Genomic DNA, 21,600 nt, shown 5'->3' with positions numbered 1-21,600 from the left:
TATCTTTGGGTGAATCCAAATTATAAACTGCTGCTCACCGCACTCAGGTGTGAAGTCATGGTGAAGAATCGTTAACCTTGTTATTTAAGTTTTATAGGTTTTAGCTCTATGTAGTGTTTTCTTTTTTTATATTTGTGGTAAAAGTTGTATGTTTCAAGTCATAATCTGTGTGATTAGTCTTCTCTTCAGTGAAGTTTCGTCCATTTCAATGAGTATATACAACTTGTTTTGGAATATAGAAGTAACTCTATATAACCTTTTTATTTTGCTCAACAAACTGCTACACAAGATATGAAAGTTCTACAGTGCATCACTGTTATGGAATGTTAACACTCAGCTTAACTTGAACCGCAAGTTTATTTAACTCGTATCCACAGGTTTTTTTTTTTTTTTTTTTTTTTTACAATATGTTTGATGAAAGCAGTTGATGCAATAACTTTTTCCATAAGTTAAGTTTTTTAATAAAAAATAAATAAATAAATACAATTACAGTATAGTCCGCATTTACACCTGGTGTTATGATTTGCTTTGGGTGATCCAATCTAAGAGTTCAGCGTTAAATGCAGGTATATAAGGGGCACAAAACACCAACATTTGAAGGCATCCGAAAATGCATTGGACCACATAGTAGTGCAAAATACTAATCTGATATACCAAATAGTAATGCATTCTGGACTGGTGAACAGTAAAGGACCACCTACTCACAATCACTGCGCTAAAAGTTTTAAACTTTTATGTGCTGTTTTGTGCACCTTTTTTTGCATTTGGAAGATTTAGTTAATACAGGTACAGTGGGGAGAACAAGTATTTGATACACTGCCGATTTTGCAGGTTTTCCTACTTACAAAGCATGTAGAGGTCTGTAATTTTTACCATAGGTACACTTCAACTGTGAGAGACGGAATCTAAAACAAAAATCCAGAAAATCACATTGTATGATTTTTAAATAATTAATTTGCATTTTATTGCATGACATAAGTATTTGATCACCTACCAACCAGTAGGAATTCTGGCTCTCACAGACCTGTTAGTTTTTCTTTAAGAAGCCCTCCTGTTCTCCACTCATTACCTGTATTAACTGCACCTGTTTGAACTCGTTACCTGTATAAAAGACACCTGTCCACTAGGGCTGTTGGAACGAATTCCGAAATTCGAATATAATTCGAATATTAAAAAAATCAATACTATTCGAATGCTGAAGTTCCTATTCGAATATTGCTTTTTTAATGTAAATTTTTAAAAAAAATTGCAATCTTGCCTTTCTCGCTGCCTTGGTTTACACGCATGTGAAAATTAAATGCTTTTGTTTCTTTTGATGAATAACGTTTTTGAATTATAACACAATTGTGCACGTTATCCACGCTCATCATAACATTACTGTAAAAAATCGCGGAGAGCAATGTCTCCACGGAAACGGAGATCACCACTCCTGACAATTTGATTCACAGTCCACACTACAACGCGAAAACGGCGTTTTCAAATGTATCCACTTTGGAGTGCGTTTTCATTAATTAAAACGCCGTCTCAGTGTGGACGGAAGGCCAAACCGGAGAGAAAAATATACGTAATTTTTTATGACAACGCTACACCCTGACTGACAAGCTAGACGATCTGTCCGAGGAACCGCCGCTAAAACAGGCAAGAATTACTTATTTTCTGCCTCTCTCCTCGTCACGGGGCTTACCAGCAGTCCGCCAAAAGGCAATAACAGACAAACTGACGCGGTTTATCTGTGAAGATATGAGACCGATCAACATCACGCATTGGCATTGGCGATCTATAAGACTGTGTAATGTTGTAAATATTAATAATAGGATGAATTTGAGCATTTAATATTCGAATATTATTCGAATATTAAATAAAATAAGGAATGGAATTCGAATAGTATTATAGAGGAAGATTGACAGCCCTACTGTCCACACACTCAATCAAACAGACTCCAACCTCTCCACAATGGCCAAGACCAGAGAGCTGTGTAAGGACATCAGGGATAAAATTGTAGACCTGCACAAGGCTGGGATGGGCTACAGGACAATAGGAAAGCAGCTTGGTGAGAAGGCAACAACTGTTGGCGCAATTATTAGAAAATGGAAGAAGTTCAAGATGACGGTCAATCTCCCTCGGTCTGGGGCACCATGCAAGATCTCACCTCGTGGGGCATCAATGATCATGAGGAAGGTGAGGGATCAGCCCAGAACTACACGGCAGGACCTGGTCAATGACCTGAAGAGAGCTGGGACCACAGTCTCAAAGAAAACCATTAGTAACACACTACGCCGTCATGGATTAAAGGTCCCCCTGCTCAAGCCAGTGCATGTCCAGGCCCGTCTGAAGTTTGCCATTGACCATCTGGATGATCCAGAGGAGGAATGGGAGATGGTTATGTGGTCTGATGAGATAAAAATAAAGCTTTTTGGTCTAAACTCCACTCGCCGTGTTTGGAGGAAGAAGAAGGATGAGTACAACCCCAAGAACACCATCCCAACCGTGAAGCATGGGAACCGGTTGGAACCAACAGGGAACCGGTTCCAACGTAAACGGTAGTAATGAGACCGAATAAGAACGAAACTTTCGGTGCCTGACTTTTTTTTTTACCGCCCCCTATAAAACATCTCGCGGCACGAATGTTCCAATAATAAAACATCTCCTGTTAACCAGCAGAGCATTCATTTCGTTCGTTTGTTAAATAAGAGACGATCTAGCGCTGAAATGTGTTTTTTAAATCAAGTGATCAAAGTGCTCGTTGCCGCTGCGATCAGTGGCGCTGATACAATGTTTTCTTTTTTGGCTCGCGCACACCGCACTGTCTTCACTCGGACGCGCGCTTCAATACGTTGCGGAGACTCTCTATTCGTTCCGGTGAAATCACAAATATAAAGCACACAAAAGTGTCCCTGCTTGATATACAACCACTGATGAGCATAATCGGTTTAAAAAAAAAAAAAAAAAAAACTGTACGAATGCGGATTAGAACCCAAAACCTGCTCTGACACGCTTGACGAAAGTTCAAGTTCAGCTGCCAGTGTCGTGGTGGACATGGTAAGTCTAGTATTTTAATGCCAACTGCAAATCTTGCATATCAAGTTGATATGCAAGATTCAGTATGAAGTATATCAAGTATATTTATATGAGGCTATACCGTGTGTGTTAAATATTTCTGCTCAGATGAGAAGACAAAATTTTGATCTTAACTTAAGTGTTTTAGGCTACATCAGTAGCCTATTAAATGGCGCAATTTTTCATTTAATCAGAAATCAGAAAATCTTTAAAGATTTAAGTTAATATTGTGTCCAGTTTGGACACACACACACACACACACACACACACACACACACACACACACACACACACACACACACACACACACAGGTATTATTTTTTTGATAAAGTGTGTGCGGTTTCGTTTTCTTAAGTACCGGTTTAAGCACCGGAACCGTTTAAAAAATACTGAGTAGGTACTGGTATCGGATAAAACCCAACCAATACCCAACCCTACTAAGGAGTGGCTCCTTAAGAAGCATCTCAAGGTCCTACAGGAAACGTATGATCTCTGTAATTGCAAACAAAGATTTCTGTACCAAATATTAAGTTCTGCTTTTCTTATGTATCAAATACTTATGTAGTGCAATAAAATGCAAATTAATTACTTACAAATTATACAATGTGATTTTCTGGATTTTTGTTTTAGAAAACAACAGAGTGAACTGTCACTCACAGTTGAAGAGTACCTATGATAAAAATGACAGACTTCTACATGCTTTGTAAGTGGGAAAACCTGCAAAATCGGCAGTGTATCAAATACTTGTTCTCCCCACTGTATGTGACCTGTATATTTGAGAAAAATGGTGCGCAAAGTTTTCATTGTTTTTTTTAGTAAAAATTATAAAATGAAATTGGAGACCCTTCACAATCTGATCAGAAGTTGTTACATGAAACACGTTTACTACATGGCATAAACACTCTTGTGATCGGATCACTGAGATGGATCTTCACTGTGTGTGGAACCACTGTGTGTGTGTTTACGTGTGTTTGACGGGGCTAGAAGAAAAATAACATTTTGTGTTCCTGCAAGTGGTTTGCTATCTTGTTTTCTAGGTATATGTGTATGTGTGTAGTGTCTGCACAGGAGAGAGGATGGCTTGGGCGGTTAAGTCTTTTAAAGAGGGCATTTCCCTCTATGAGTATGTGTTGGTGTGCACACTGTTATTAGATACTGTCTCACAGCTGCTGTGTGCTTGTGAGATATCTGAACAGCTGCTCATCTTGCCACGTCATATAAGTCGCACACAGTCTTCAGTGCCTGTGTTTGAAAATGTGTCCAGGAAACAGCTCCGTTCACCTCAAGAGCATAAGCGGAAGTATGGGTGGAGCCAGAGGGGCAATGGGCCTAGCAGAAATCTGATCGGCCTCTTCTTTTCTCCTGACTTGGAAAATTATTGGTTATAGTAAGCCAAAAGGATTTGTCCAAACAAAACTTTGGATGTTCAATTGTAGTGCCATCAAACAATCAGTATTCATGGCCATAATATTCACTACGAACATGACATTTACTACTAACTGGATATTGCAGAGCGGGATTTGCACATCTATTGTTAATATGTACACTATGAGGTTATAAATTACAAGAAGATACTATCATTCATATGTCACATGAAATTAATTTGGCATATCTGCATATTTTGGCAGCGCCAACTGTCTTAACTGTTACTTATGCAGTTTTCAGAGAATTCCAGGAAGTACTTGACCTTATGGCAGCAATTGTGTATTTTAAATGATGTGCAACTAAGGCTTTTAAGCAATTTAACTCACACACAGAGAGCTACACAACATATAACTGTACGTTTTTCAGTTAGTTGTTATGCCATAATTCCACAATTAGGAAGTACTATGTTTAAAATTGCAGCCCTGAATAATGTTGTGTAATAGCAGTGGGATGTATTTGCATGTAATATTGCAGATATTTATTTATGTTGTCAAGTGCCTTCAGGTTTGAGCATCAGACATCAAGACCACAATTCACTGTCAGCATTTGGCTCTTTGGCTCGTCACTTTTAAATCATCATGTTTTCAGAAAAGCAGAAACCAACTATAAACTCTGTAGTTGTTAATCAAATCCCAGAATCAAATTTGCTATGAGTTTCATTTTTGGGCATTTCACACAGATCCTTTGAGACCTTGTGGAGACTTTTATAATCTCATTAGTGGATGTTGTACTCTGTTGGCTAGCCATTTCCATGTGGTTTATTGGAAAACAGGAAGTGAAATGAGAAGTATCCACCACAGATGGTGACTCCTTCCTCTATGAAAGAATTATGAGACAGATGTGGGTAGGTGCTCGAATATCAAATTGGTATTTTCCCTGCCAGGGCTCATGCAAGTTATGTGCATCTGATAATGCAATAAGTTTCCTTTCAAATATACACGAGGATATAAATTCAATTCAATTCAATTCAATTCAAAACCTCAAATCTGTTTTGTGGGCTTACACTTTTTAACATCCTATAATATACTGCATGTGTGAAGGTAATGCTTATATGTTTAAAGATTCATGTAATCGTGAATACACGTAATTCCTTAGAGCTTCTCGTGCACGTGTATATTTTGTGTGCTTTAGCACTCAGCGGAATATTCAAAGCCCTCAAGCTCTGCGGTCCTCCCCATGTGATAGTAAGCAAGCCCAGATTGTGACATCTTTTTGTCCTGCGGACTAAGAGGCTCTGTGCATGTTCATTCCAGTTTATTAAAAAGACAAAATGCAGTGTGTCATGTGAGATGAGTGAACCGGATGTTTGGACATTAAAGATGTCAGTGTTTGTTGCTTGTTTGTTTGTGCCTTGTGGTTGTGAATGCAGTACACTCAAATCAACCCAGCATACCTAAATACACATGCCAGCTTGTTATATGTACAAGTTTTTTAGTACAAGTAATGCAAAGTCACAAGCACAGAAGAAAGTTCAACATATCCTTAAGGGCGTTATTCACCCAAAAATGTATTTTGTCATAATTTACTCACCCTTGTGTTGTTCCAAACTCATATGGTTTTCTTTCTACTTTAGACCATTTCGTTGTATTATTGTTATTATTTTAACAAAAAAGCACCACAAATGAGGTCATATGAGCTTTGTGTGAGAAACAAGTCATTATTCACCGGAAATATGTGCTATTGTTTGATTTTGACATACTATATTCGAATCGGGGACGTCATGACTGTTACGAGACAAACAAGAACCAATAACGTACCATATTTAGATATGAAAACATGAATGAGATTTCAGTACTGCAGCAATATGCTGCTTATTGTGCTTTTTGGTTTTTGTCATTTTTTGAGCTAGACAGTCCCAGTCACCATTCACTTCCGCTTTGTGGAAAAGAGCAGCGTCAACTTGTTCCACATAAAATCAGATTGATATAAGGGTGAATACAGTTTCCCCCCACTTCTTAAACTTTTAACCATCTGTCTTCACATCGGTAGTTCGTCAGTCTTTTGATGCCTTGTTATTTATTTGTGCTGCTCTTACAGTATTAGAATGGGATACTTGAGGTTAAACTACTTTTACACTCTATTACTTTAAATGTTTTAAATAAAGATTAAACATTAGACCAACTGAATAGACATTACACAGTGATCTCCAATTTGATCATTTTGAGTCTGATTATTTTGCTTTGTTTTCTTCCTTGTTTTAGTTTGCGGCCAATTGACATTGAGTTTATGAGACACCTAAGTAAAGTGGTGAACATCGTTCCTGTTATCGCCAAAGCAGACACACTGACCCTGGAGGAGAGAGACTTCTTCAAAAAGAAGGTGAGTTCCACAGAAAGTATATAAGATGCACCGATCACAATTTTTTAGGCCGATTCCGATTTCCGATTTTTCATTGAATTTGACCTGCCGATACCGATTTTAGCCGATTCCGATTACATTTTTTCCAATCACTTTACAGCACACACAAATGTTTATTTTCTATCTTTTCTTTAATAGAACATTTTGCATAGAACATAGAACTTTTTTTTTAACAGATAATGTTAAGAACTAAAATAGTACTATATAAATTACTCCTGGTGTGGGAAATTCACACACATCTAAAGTGCACTGTTATGGAAGAACCATTTCCTTCTTTTCACATTCAATATCTATTTCTTCTCTCATCTGCCACATGTCCAGCCACGCTAAACAAGCACTCACTGTCAACGCTTGCACATGGCGCAGAGAGGTAAGCTCGGGCAAGTGGAGCAAGTGCAGGGAAACGATTGGGAAACTGAATAATAAAAACAAGTTTAAATGGGTAAATTTTCTATAAATATTTTTGAGTCTTAATTTTCTTTTCTGACATAGCCTACTCCAGTTCTTGTGAAAACACACTAGACATAAAAATTCTATGCATTTTGGGCACCTTTTGTGTGAAATCATATTTATTTTGTCCATCAAAAGTATGCTTTCACTTTAATTGTGCGTGAGCAGCGTAGCAAAAATAGTCTTGCCGCCGAAACCCCCGCTCCTGCTTGATGCTCACGTGTTGCTCCTGCTCCCGGTGTGAATGCACTCACTGATTAACATGCACGGCAAAAAAAAAAAAAAAAAACGCGCCGCTCACGCTTGCGGTGTGAAACGGCCGTAATTCACGAGGTTTCCTACATGTGCGTTCTGTGTGCACGTGATGCTGATGTTGCGCAATGTTAATCATGCGGCGCCCAAGTGCATTTGACCGGCATAAAATCGGCATATGTCAGACTGACCGGCCGGTCGCCGGTCATGGCCAATCACGTGAAAATCGTCCAATTCCGGTCACCAGCCGATCAATTGGTGCATCTCTATATATAATGGACCTCTTCCAACTGTATGATAAGAGGTTTTATTACATCTTTAAAATTCCTCACCTTGTAAATTGCTGGTGAGGGTCTTTCCCCTCTTGTCTATATCATTCACCCGGGTCATAAAATGAATTCATCTGGGAGCATCTGGCATGTTTCCATTCATTTGAGGACATTTTGCCTCGCTCATCCAAGAAGCTACACCAGTTGTATAATGATGGATTTTTTTTTTTTAAGCATTTAACCTCATTACAAACTGTCATCACACAATGTCTGTGAGAGCCTCTGTGGGTAAATATCTGTGGGAATCACTTTCCTGATGGTGTGAATTGGTGCAAAACTCTTCCCCCCTGAGCATGTCTTGTTGGCATGTTGAGTAACAGACTACACTTGGGCATGTGCATAATGATGCAACACTGTTCCAGTCCTAGATGCTGATTATTTGGTACAGTGTTCTAGCATTTTGAAATACATTATATCATTTTTAATAATTATTATTAAACTCACGTGCCCACTTAAATAACTTATCCTCCTTGCAATGGCATCTCTTCTCTTATGAGTATTGCAACTAGGCAAAGTTGTAATGTATGCACAACTGGTTCAACTACCTTCATTTGCCAATGACATGTTTGACATAAAATGAACTTTTTAAATAAAATATGTGGCACATGCCTAACAACACCCTTCAGCATTTGACTATAATCGCGATATACCATATTATTGCTTAATTACAGTATTAGTTGTTTTATATCCTATAATAATCTAGCATTGTAATAACCACCCATAATTTGTAGAACTGATGTGTGGAAAATATCTTCAGTCATGCTTGGGCATTCTTAATTATGGAGGAAAACCCCTAGAACCTAGATCTTGAGTATTTTTGGGTTCTTTTTTTGGGGTTCAGGGGCCGGTGAGGCATTTTGTGTTTTCTTTGACCTCAACTTTAACTGTAACTCGGCAGAACTTCAAAGGCTGGTAAAGGCGGTTTACAGGACAGATCCAGCAGTGGGCAGCTGGAGTTGGTAAAGCATATGGAGGTTTGCCATAAAACCAGCACAAACATGTGAACTGATGACTTACTCTTTGGTGTACAGAAATAATAGGGTATCCAAAAGTAAGAGGAGATCTTGAGGACTGCATGTATCTAGCTGTTTAGTATGTTAATTTAAAGTGAAGTGATTGGCTACTGATTGAAGTGATTAAATTAGTATTATTACTTCATGTTTTTATTCAATGAACATGTCGGCCTATGCTCTTGTAGTAGGTGAAGGCAACTTTATCCTTCACATACTTCACCTCACATGACGTCTGTTGGTTTTGCCTTTGTAAAAGATGCCAGAGGAAACTCAGTGGGCGTCCACGCTACCGTTTCCTCCTAACATTTGCTTCACCTGCCAAACTGAACAAACTGTAGGCTCCAGAAGCTCTTCAGGCTTTTACGCAACTGTTATGTTTGGCTGTGTGGTCAGCGCACAATCCTTAGATCCTTTTTCTCCACCCCACGCGACCTTTGACCTGACAGGAGAGTGGGGTGACTCTATTGTCAACCTTGAGAACATTGATGTGGACTTCCTGAATTTGTCTGGTTTATTTGCTTTAATGTTCAGCTCAGGACATCAAGCACATGGAAGCAGAGATTCAAAACATACACCAGCTCAGAGTGTATTCTGTGAAGGGTGTAGTTTTGATTCTTCGTCATTCATTAAAGGCTCCCGCAGGCTGAAAGCTCTCTCGCTGTGTTCTTTTCATTATGCTCCCAATGGCCTGTTTAAATCTTCACTGCCAGAGGTCTGAATTCATGTGGGTTACGATTATTCAGTTTGACATCTGAAAAGCGACGGCGTGGTGACCCTTAATATACAGTAGAGAATGCGTCACTAAAGGAAAAGTTCACCCAGAAAATGAAAAGAATTCTATCACCCTTTTACTCTTCTTTATGTCGTCCCAAACCCGTATGACTTTCTTTCTTCTGTGGAACACAAATGGAGAAAACATGAATTACTGGCTGCTCATTTCCTTATAATGAAATTAAAGGGGGAGTTGCAAAATGACCAAACAAACAAATAAATAAATAAATAACCACACCATGAAAGTGTCATAAAAGTTGGTCATGCAAGTGTTAACTAGCACTGGTAACTAAAACTATTTAAAAAAAAAATTGTTTGAAATGAAATAAAATAAAAAGGACTACAATTGAATGTAAAAAACCTTAAGGAGCTACTTACTAAGGAAAATTAGAAATGCTGCTTTGGCAGCTAACTGAAATAAAATTGAAGTACTAAAATGACAAAAACTTGAGTTTATTTTCTTATAAAACACATTTCTGTGACCAGAAGTTCACCCACAATAATAAATCCAAATATTACTGCATAACTACATAAAAGACCAAAATTTAGTTCAGTTAAACTAAAACTAAAATAAATATAAAAAAAGGTTTGCAAAAAGTAAATTATGACCAAATTGTATTTTTCAGGTGAACTATTTCTTTAATTTCATGTTTTTTCTTGAGGCCTTTACTTATTAAGGTTTTTTTTTTTTTTAATGAATCAACCTCTTTTGTTGACTAGATAATTAGCCCTCTTTCTGTATAGGATGCCTCATAAATAACTACATAACCTAATGTTCTGTGCACACGCTTGCATGTCCTCCATAGATGAACAAAGAACTAAACAATGATTCATGATTTTTTTTTTTTTCTGCTGTGTGTATGTGCAGATAAGAGAGGACTTGCGAGCCAATGAAATCGACATCTATCCTCAAAAGGAGTTTGATGAGGATGCAGAAGACAGAATGATTAATGAGAAGATCAGGGTATGTCCACTTGTCACTTTATATCTTTATCACTTTTATTGGCGTATGCATTGAAAAGAGCTGTCTTGTTTATGACACACTTCATGCAGTAGTCTTTCCGTTTCAGCCTGGCTGGGCTGTATATTGTTATTACAAGTGTTGCTTTTGTATATTGAGGGTTTCCATGTGATATGTGTTATAGGAGATGATCCCTTTTGCTGTGGTGGGAAGTGATCAAGAATATCAGGTCAATGGAAAAAGACTTCTGGGCAGGAAAACAAGATGGGGGACAGTAGAAGGTAGCACACACACACACACACACACACACACACACACACACACACACATTGTGTTTTCATGTTTTATGGGGACTTTTCATAGATTTAATGATTTGTATACTGTACAAACTGTATATTCTATCCCCCTACACTAACTCTACCCCTAAACCTACCCATCCCACAAAACTTTATGCATTTTAACATTAAAAAAAAAAAAAAACTAGTATGGTATATGAGCTGTTTTCCTCATGGGGACCAAAATGTCCCCACAAGGACAAGGATTTCATAAATGACCATTTTTGTGGGGACATTTTGTCCCCATAATGTAGGATTTACCAGGTAACACACACACACACACACACACACACACACACACACTTTTCTTCAGTCTTACATTTTCTTGCCCAAACTCACATCTGCACATCCTCTCTGGCAGTAAGCTTTGTTCTTGGATTAGTGTCCTGTGCTTCTTTTTTTAATTTAAAAACATTTGGTTGTGTGTGTAAGGAAATTCATGTACTCGTGTCCACATCATCCTACATCACTGTTATTGATTTACTGTATTTAAACAGATTCTCAAGATTTAAACAGTTAAGCCAAACTTTTAAAGAGCCACATCACAAATGCTCTCTACAGGATATCTTAGACAATATACATTTACACACTAGCGCTAATGTCATTAAAACATTTATTCAAATGGAAAATAAGTGTTCATTCTGTAATGTTTAAAAATGTATTTGAAAATGTAATCTAGTTATTGTAGTTTAGCTTTAGAAAATGTTGATTGCATTTAATGCTGGTTTAGAAATGTAGAATCTTTGTAGTTCTAAATTAGAAAGTGGAATAATATAGAACTGAATGAGACATGTTAACTACAAAATATATGACATTAATTGCTGTATAGAATTAAAATAATTGCTAAACTATTTTATTCAGTTTATAGCCCTAATATACACATTCGCATCTGTGTGGTTCTCATTCTTGCTGCCAAGAGCAAATCAAGTTCCTGGACCCGAATCTTAGTTACCGAGAATTCAAACTACTCCTTCACATAGAAAACATTTGATCAATAATAATTCGAAAAGCTCTATCTTGCATAGACAAGAGAGTGGTAAAAGTTAATTGATTGAAAGTAGTAGCTATCATATAGCATTAATATGTGAAGAGTGTTGAAAGTGCTGTAAGTGCAGTCTTCTTATTGAAGATGCCTTTGTATGTTATAAATAAGAGTAAAGTGGCATTCACACAAACAGTTATTTGCAGTGACCGGAGGTCATTGATTTACAATGAAAATGTGATTAACAATAGGAGCGCAGATCAGCTCACGTGACCATGAGGCAAATAGTATTTAGAGAGTCAGTATGTGTGTACGAGTTAAAAATAGAAATAATAGAAACAGAAGCACTGTTTACGTCCTCTATTTTTAACTCGTACAATTAATTTCTATATATTCTCTAGTCTAATTTATCATTCCATGCCTAGTTGCTTTATGTTTGTCTTTCTCACCACATTCTTCTTCTTACATTACCCCATATTGCCATATTTATTTAATATTAATCAGCCCTGCATGTTATTTTTTTAACTACCAAAAATCAACAGAATCCCAAAATGTTCAATTTCCTTAATTAATGGGCTCTTTTAAGAGTCTGTATGCATTCACGCACACACTGTCACTGTCTCGGTAGTCTATTTAAAATGTGATGTTACTTAGCTGACGGCACCATTGATTTCCATATTGTTGTTGTTGTTGTTATTATTATTTTTTTTTATTTTTTTTATTTTTTCTACTATAAAAGTCAGTGGGTTACCAAAAAAAAATTAAAGTGTGATTTTTGGGTCAACTATCCATTTAAAGAAGCATTTTGCTGCTCAAATATGCTTACTCTGGTGTCATCTGTTTTACTGCACTGCTGTCTAGTGGCAATAAAATGCTAGCACACCTCAAGCACAATAGCAAATCTAGAAACATACAGTTGCAGATAGACTGTTTATTTAACACGCACCAATGCTAAATTTCTCTTTATTGTAATCATTATGTTCACAACTTGTAATATTCACTTCAATGAGCTCATTGTTTCTGCCTTAAATTAATACATTGTCAGCTAATTGCATGATTTGTAGCATATATGTACTTGGACATAGTCACCTTTGAAAACAGATCACTCTAAAACGATATGTATTGTGAAAGGTACTATACAAATAAATGTGAATTGCATTATACAATATGTTATATAAATAATTTGTTAATGGTTTTTCATGACTGAAATACTCTCTAAAACCACACCATCTTCCCTTTCCTAATTGTTTTTGCAGTTGAGAACACCACACACTGCGAGTTTGCCTATTTGCGGGACCTGCTCATCAGGTATTCTACAATTCAACATTTCAGTTCTTGGATAAACAAGACTACAGTTCATTTGTCAATAAATATATTTCAATAGGCTATAAGTGTTTACTCTGTGTCTGTTTTCGCTGTTCTAGAACTCACATGCAGAACATCAAAGATATTGCAAGCAGCATCCATTACGAGATGTACCGCGTACGCAGACTCAATGAGAACAACACACAACCAAACGGGCAGCAAGCAATCCACGCCAATGGCGTACCTGAGCATGAAGTCCTCTCCCATGAGATGTAGATGTTTGTCTGACCATCCATCCATACCTCCATCAGTCCGTCCGTCCGTCCATCTATCTATTTCTCCTTCTTTCTCTTAATTTTCAACAGTCTCTCCTTTCACTCTGCCTTCATCATTTTGTCATTGTGTCAGTTGACTATTGTTTTACCCCAACAAATATTTCTGATCTGTGGAATATGAATCTTTAAGTGTGTAGCAAAATGTGATGTTCTTTAATGAGAATTTTATTAAAGACGTGTTACTATGTTTTTTCCCCCTCAATGTTATCATTTATGGTAACTGCTCAGAGCTCAGAAACAATGTCAGAAATCCAACATGCCACTATGCTTAACGTTCTCCAACTTATTCATTACAAAATAACACATTAAAGTGGTTAAATTGCAATTTAATGAACAATACATACATACAAATGTAATGAATACATACTGAATGGCTATTGGGTATAAACAAATGAGGGTGTCTACAGCATAAAAATCCAAATAAATGATGCTTTTTACTATTTGAAAATATAATGGAACAAAGACAAGTGGAAAAGGATCTATAGTATATTACATGACTTCTGACTGTGCATTCACACATTTTTAGGAAAGAGCTTTGATCTTGATTGAAGCATTGTATGAATAACATTTTAGTTGAGTGTAAGCATAATTCTGGTTTAGTGTCCCCCTTTTTGTAGTGACTGCCCTGTGTTGTATCTTTACTGGTCTATGAAATTCTGATGTGCTTTGTGCCATGTTTGCATTTGTGTGTGTTTTTAAAGCATAGGTCATTTATTTTGTCATTCTAAATATTGTTGTGCTTTTTAATTGTAAAGGCTTTGACATACGCATGTGAAATTAAATGTTCTTTTTGTTTTAAAGAAAGGCAAACATTTTTTTAAGTTGTAAAGAGTTATGTATTTATATACTGCATCATGTTACCCAGATGCAATAGTGTGGCTTTTTGTAGGTCAAATGTTCAGATTTCCAGAATTGCATCTCAGTGACTCAAACCAGCTGTACTTTTTTTTTGCAACTCTCAGTATTCAGTAAAGCAAGTCCTGAGCCATTCTATTCTCTATCTGTATTCTGTAGTATACATGTGACCATGATTTGTTGGTAGATGTGTTTCATGCTTCATGTTTCATGCTTAGTGCCCAACAGTTTTAGACACTTAAGCCACACTTAAAAGGGCATCAGTGTATTTGCATTATGTATAGTAGCAAAATATCAAAACAAGTGGCATCTCAAGCACAGTAATTTATAAGAAATATATTTTTTTTTAACGTCTGTGTCAACTAGAGGATAGGAGTTTTTATACCTCCACAAAAAAGACCTTGACATCAGGTAAAAGGTTTCTTTTATTATTTTTTTGCAGATGCCATTTGGTTTAATATTTTGGTTCGATAATTATTTTTTTTAAGTGTGACAAAGTGTACAAAATTGTACAAATATTTTCTGGGCCAATATATAGACAGATATGGGAGAAGTTGCGTCATTTTAAATAAAACAGTTAAACTGTGTTCTGGACATACGCTGACCATTTTTCTATTTAAGAAAAACATTCTTACCTTTGCAATTCTTATTTTTGCCCATTTGCAGATGATCTGTCATAAGATTTTTTGGTTTTAATTGGTTTTAACCCTGATTCAAAATATTATAATTTAAAAGATAATCCCCCAATATCACAGACACACCTAGTCCCAGACTATAATGCATGTTTGAGCTGTTTTAACTGAAAGCAACTTGCACTGACTTATATTAAAATATATCAGTGCCATTGTTTTGTCTCAATATGCACATCAGTAATGTTTTTTTTTTTTTTTTTAAGGCACTTTTATAAAAGCTACTTAAATGTCTTAATTATCAAAGGCCTAATCCAGGCTTAATTTAAACCCTGTTGTTGTTTTTTTTTTTTTTTTTTTTTTTGCCACTTTTATAAAAGCTACTTAAATGTCTTAATTATCTAAGGCCTAATCCAGGCTTAATTTAAACCCTGTCTATGAAACCGGGCCAATGCATACTGCTTAAAAATGGGGACAGTTTTGTTTCTAGTCTCAGGTTTCAAAGTCCCACCTATGTGCGGCTTTTAGTGATTTGCATAATATTTGAAACATGACATGGCTGTCATGTTATTTTTCAGCCATAATGAACAGAAACCAAATATTCTAGTCTTTTATTTTTCTATTCAACCCATATTGTGTAATGCATGTATGTCCAGACTGGCCAGAGATATTATATACATCAAAACAGATTATTTTATGAATATTGTACCCATTGTATTTTGAAGTATTATACGGTAAGATTTATTTTACACTGTAGATTTGGGTGGAAAAAAATAAAAATTGCTATTTTTATTGTCATCTAATTTTGCATCTGATTATTTCTAGTTTTACTATAAAGACTTGGTTGAACATTGAACAAATATATTGTTTATACACTTAAGGTTGTAAGATAAAATGAATATAGCTAAATTAAATGAATGCTAGGCTTGTAATTTGTTCTGTATATCATCAAGCGTTGATGTAAGTTTATGAATCAGAAGGTAATATGCTTCTTAGGGTCTCTGAGGTAATGATCATGAGGATATTATGCTAAACTGAATGTAGGAATACCACAGTGAATGCTTGTAATTTTAAAACAAAGATATGAAACAGACTATATTCTGTACAGAAGCCTTTATTTATCCAGCTATGGAAATAATCAAAATGTCATTTCACCAGGAGCTCCCAGCAGAGTGAGAGAGAAATTGATAGTAAATTAAGTAATCTGTATCCTTGGGCATCACGTGTGTAGCCTATATTCAGTAAGTTACAAGAAAGTGGAAAATATGCCATTAAAAGGTTATTTCAATAGGGGCTGACAATACCTTTGAGATTGCATATGTGTTTACATCTAGATTATAAGCCTATATAAACCTTGAATATAGTTAAATCTAAATAAATATGACCCTATTCTCAAGCATATTGATGGACAGACACTGTTTTTTACCCATTTTCCTTTTTTATAAAGGCAAGTTTTGTATAGTTTACAGAATACAATATTATGAATACCATAATGGGCAAGATATAGGCTACATTTGCATCTGTTCATTTAGAACCTTTTGGATGAACCAATGTACAAGAATGAATCAGGTTGTTTTTAACTGAGAGCGGGGTCTGTTTAGGACAAACTGACAAACAAGACTTTCAAAAGCTATTTTAAAATATGAGAGAAACAGGATCGTTTAAGAGGAACCAGATTACTCGTATGAGTATGACTTACAAGAAAGCTTAGGTAGACTTGTTGCCTGGAACCTATCGAAACTGATTTCGGACAGGCTTCATATTTAGGCAACGGTCTAATGATCTACAGCCAAATAGAGGGAGCTATGGTGATAACTAAGGAAATATTTAATAACTACAATACTAATTTCTCGCTAGAAATTAAAGTTGTTCCATTTACACAGAAATGAACTAACATTATTCAGACGCCATTTTATTTTATTTCTAGCAGAAATTGTCACGGAATCGAACAAACATGATAGGGGGGTAACACAGACAGTGAAGGATCTATGGCTACATCCGAAATAGCATACTACCCTATAGTCTATAGTAGGTGAAAAACAGTAGGCTATGTGACGAAAGAAGTATCCGAATTCACAGCACTCATAAAAAAGTAGGTTCTGAAGTGTGCACTGTGCATATGATGGACACTTTACTATCCTAGAGGCCACGGGAGAGGATTTATGAATGGCAGTGAAGCAACACAACTGATGGTAGGTCACATGATAATGACAACACGGCAGATGTAGTACGTTCGGATTGCATTCACACTACAAACATAGAATGTACTTTTTTAGCGGTCACAAAGTCATTACTTATTCAAAATAAGTACCTCATGAAAGTAGCCTATGCGATTTCGGACGCAGCCTATATGTTCTATCTTGCTGGAACAATCGGTTAGTGGCACAAATCCATGGCAATAGTTTTTACAGGTTGCATTCATTGCTGGAGTGACTGAGAAGGTTCCACTGTCAATATAAAGTACTAAAGTGTCTAGAGGCAAAATAAAAAAACAATCACTTACTCCTCGTGGAGTTTTTGACACATGAAGCAGCACGGAGAGGGACACTTCAGATGCAGATTTATAATAGACAACAATACGGTATGTATAGTATACAGTACACTACATGTTTTCATATCATTAAAGTTAATTTGTTGACTTAGTGTTTGCTGTGGCCTCAAAGTGACATTACTCCCCCATCCTGGTCAAATGAATACTCACATGCACACATGTATAATATGCAGTAGGGCCTATTATCACACTGAGACACTATTCTCTGACTGTCTCATGGCATGATGCCAAGCCTTTTTACAAAGGAAGGTGGGGCTGTTACCCTACCCATATGCAAATGAATCTCATTTTGATTAAAAGACAGCTGCAAATTTAATTAGATTCTACAGCAGAGAGAAATATCATGTCGGTTCTCTCTGGAGGGGAGTGATTTGCTTGAATTAATGTTTGCCAGTCTTGCACTTGAAGTAAACACAGGGATAAAGAGCAAAGTATGTTGTTGCAGATCTTTTTCGAAGGGCAATGAGGCGTTTCTACAGACCATCACTGATGGAAAACCCTCTTGCATCGTTTAATGAGGTTTGGAGCATTAAAAGCCCAAATAACAAGATAGTAGAAGCCTAAAAGAGCTGTCTTAAATAATAAGCACACAGATTCTTTAAATAAGAGTCAGCCTCCCTCCCTCTCTATGATTATATTCGTTCTTTAACAAATGCAAAAGAATATGCAGGATCAGCATTTTACTGGTTGAGAATGTTTAAAACAGATATCCCACAACCATAGAAAACCAGATTTTTTTTTTTTTATGATATCAGTATTTTGTGTCTCCTAGTTTACACCCTTCATCTGGTCGGCATTACATACAAGTTCAAAACTGAAAGACTTTGAGAACTCACATCTCATTGCAAAATCCAGCTGCCAGTCACTGATTTCACTGATCACTGCAGATAAAGTATTAATTGTTGGTGATTTTAATGTACACATAGATAATGAAAAAGATGCATTGTGATTGGCATTTAAAGACATTGTAAACTCAATTGGAGTTAGACAACATGTGTCAGGACCTACTCATTGTTGTAATCATACTCTAGATCTAATATTATCACATGGAATAGATGTTGATGCCGTTGAAATTCTGCAGCAGAGCGATGACATCTCAGATCATTATCTAGTCTTGTGTAAATTACATTTAGCCAAGGCTGCAAAGCCGACTCCGTGTTATAAATATGTTAGACCTATCACTTCTGCCACTAAAGATTGCTTTATCAATAATCTTCCTAATCAGTTTCATCATCTCAGCATCCCGGATAGCTTAGAAGAACTCGATATTGTAACAGAAACTTTTAACTCTCTCTTTTCCAGCACTTTAGACACAGTTGCTCCGTTGCGCTTAAAGAAGATTAAAGAAATTAGTCCAACGCCGTGGTACAATGAGCACACTCGGGCCCTTAAGAGAGCAGCCAGAAAAATGTAGCGCAACTGGAAGAAAACAAAACTAGAGGTATTTCGGATTTCATGGAAGGAGAGCTCGATTACGTACAGAGAGGCTTTAAAAGCTGCTAGATCTGCTTATTTTTCAACCCTATTAGAAGAAAATAAACATAATCCTAGGTATTTATTTGAAACTGTGGCTAAACTAACGAAAAAGAAAGCTTCAAACCCAGAAGTTTCCAAGCAGCACAGCAGTAATGACTTTATGAACTTCTTTACTTATAAGATTGATAATATCAGGGACAAAATTATAACTATGCAACCGTCTACTACAGTATCGCATCAGGCAGTGCATTTTAGTCTCCCTGAGGACAAATTTGATTAATTTATTGCTATAGGAGAGGAAGAATTTTGCAAACTCGTTAATTCATCTAAATCGACAACATGTATGTTAGACCCTATACCGACTAAGCTACTGAAAGAGATTCTCCCAGAGGTCATAGATCCTCTTCTTACTATCATTAATTCGTCTTTGTCTCTAGGATACGTACCAAAAACCTTTAAGCTGGCTATGATTAAACCGCTTGTTAAAAAAACGCAACTTGATCCTACAGAATTGGTCAATTACAGGCCGATCTCGAATCTACCCTTTCTGTCAAAGATACTAGAAAAGGCAGTATCCTCACAACTGTGTTCCTTTCTTGAAAGAAATGATATCTGCAAGGATTTTCAGTCAGGATTTAGACCGTACCATAGTACCAAGACAGCTCTCGTTAGAGTCACAAATGATTTGCTCTTATCATCCGATCGTGGTTGTATCTCTCTATTAGTGTTACTTGATCTTAGTGCTGCATTTGACACCATTGACCACAACATTCTTTCAAATAGACTAGAAAACTATGTTGGCAACTATGTTAGTGGAATTGCACTAGCATGGTTTAAATCATACTTATCTGACCGTTATCAGTTTGTAGCAGTAAATGAAGAGATGTCTTATCGATCACAAGTTCAGTATGGCGTACCACAAGGCTCAGTACTAGGACCGTTGCTGTTCACTCTGTACAAGCTACCCTTAGGAGATATCATTAGCAAACATGGAATCAGCTTTCACTGTTATGCTGACGATACTCAGCTGTATATTTCTTCAAAACCTAACAAAAACCAACGGAATGCATAGCTGATATAAAAAATTGGATGACTAGTAATTTCCTACTTCTAAATTCTGAAAAAAACAGAGATTCTAATTATTGGACAAAAAACTTCCACACGTAATAATCTAGAATACTGTCTAACACTTGATGGCTCCTCTGTTAAGTCTTTGTCGTCAGTTAGGAACCTGGGTGTGCTCTTTGATTCCAATCTTTCATTTGAAAGTCACATGTCTAGTATCTGTAAAACCACATTTTTCCATCTTAAAAATATATCTAAATTACACCATACTGTCACGATGCGGTAGAAACGGGGAGGAAGCAGGATCCACATGCAGCACACTTTATTCAATAAACTGAACACAATACAAAGACTCAGACCAGGAGTCAGGAGTCAGGAGTCAGGAGTCAGGAGTCAGGAGTCAGGAGTCAGGAGTCAGGAGTCAGGAGTCAGGAGTCAGGAGTCAGGAGTCAGGAGTCAGGAGTCAGGAGTCAGGAGTCAGGAGTCAGGAGTCAGGAGTCAGGAGTCAGGAGTCAGGAGTCAGGAGTCAGGAGTAGTACAACCAACATCGACAGTAACAACACAAGAACTCACAAAGACTGGACTAAAACACAGGGCTTAAATACAAGGCCAAACAAGCTAAACAAGATAACAAGGGGGCGTGGCTAATCTGAAACACCTGGGGAGACTAATAAACATGAAAAGACAGGGGAACACAGACTGACATCACAACACATGAGACATTTGTCTCATTGACAAAAGCGGAACAATTAGTTTATGCGTTCATGACATCAAGGCTAGATTATTGTAATGCTCTACTGGGTGGTTGTCCTGCATGCTTAATAAACAAACTACAGCTAGTTCAAAATGCAGCAGCTCGAGTTCTTACCAGAACCAGGAAGTATGACCATATTACCCCGGTTCTGTCAACACTGCATTGGCTGCCTATTAAACATTGCATAAATTTTAAAATATTGCTGATTACTTACAAAGCACTAAATGGTTTAGCTACGCAGTACTTGAGCGAGCTCTTAACGCATTATAGTCCTTCACATCTATTGTGATCTCAAAATTCCGGCCAGTTGATAATACCTAGAATATCAAAATCGACTGCTGGCGGTAGATCCTTTTCCTATTTAGCACCAAAACTTTGGAACAGTCTTCCTAACATTGTCCGGGAAGCAGACACACTCTTTCAGTTCAAAGCTAGATTAAAGACACATCTCTTTGACCTAGCATTCACATAATACATTATAGACTTCTATAATTCAATGTTAGGCTGCATAGATTAGGTCAGCCGGAACCGGGAACACTTCCCATAAATCCTGATGTACTCGTTACATCATAAGAAGAATGGCATCTACGCTAATTTTAGTGTCTTTGTTTATCCCAAGGTTTTCCTGCAGCCTGCCGGATCCAGGCTGTATCCAGATCTGACGAAGGACCTTTGCCTGGACCCGATGAGAACGCA

The 21,600-nt window shown here is 36.8% G+C and overlaps 2 protein-coding genes across 4 annotated transcripts in view; one reads left to right on the top strand and one right to left on the bottom strand.

Moving 5' to 3' along the window:
- septin9b (septin 9b) overlaps window positions 1–15,016 on the top strand; it is an 83,447-nt gene extending 68,431 nt beyond the window's left edge. For all 3 annotated transcript variants that reach the window (XM_084425808.1, XM_084425810.1, XM_084425809.1), the window contains 5 exons: window positions 6,685–6,802; window positions 10,525–10,620; window positions 10,802–10,898; window positions 13,191–13,242; window positions 13,359–15,016. In XM_084425808.1, the coding sequence (XP_084281934.1) occupies window positions 6,685–6,802; window positions 10,525–10,620; window positions 10,802–10,898; window positions 13,191–13,242; window positions 13,359–13,515 (520 nt within the window). In that variant the 3' untranslated portion in view covers window positions 13,516–15,016. The remainder of the gene's footprint in view (window positions 1–6,684; window positions 6,803–10,524; window positions 10,621–10,801; window positions 10,899–13,190; window positions 13,243–13,358) is intronic.
- stx8 (syntaxin 8) overlaps window positions 1–21,600 on the bottom strand; it is a 614,579-nt gene that overhangs the window by 556,704 nt on the left and 36,275 nt on the right. The window lies entirely within an intron of this gene.

Source organism: Rutilus rutilus (genome assembly GCF_951802725.1).
Source record: "Rutilus rutilus genome assembly, chromosome: 12".
In the NCBI taxonomy this organism is placed as follows: Eukaryota; Metazoa; Chordata; class Actinopteri; order Cypriniformes; family Leuciscidae; genus Rutilus; species Rutilus rutilus.
The sequence above is the reverse complement of the archived record's forward strand: the minus strand, read 5'-3'. Positions and strand labels throughout refer to the sequence as shown.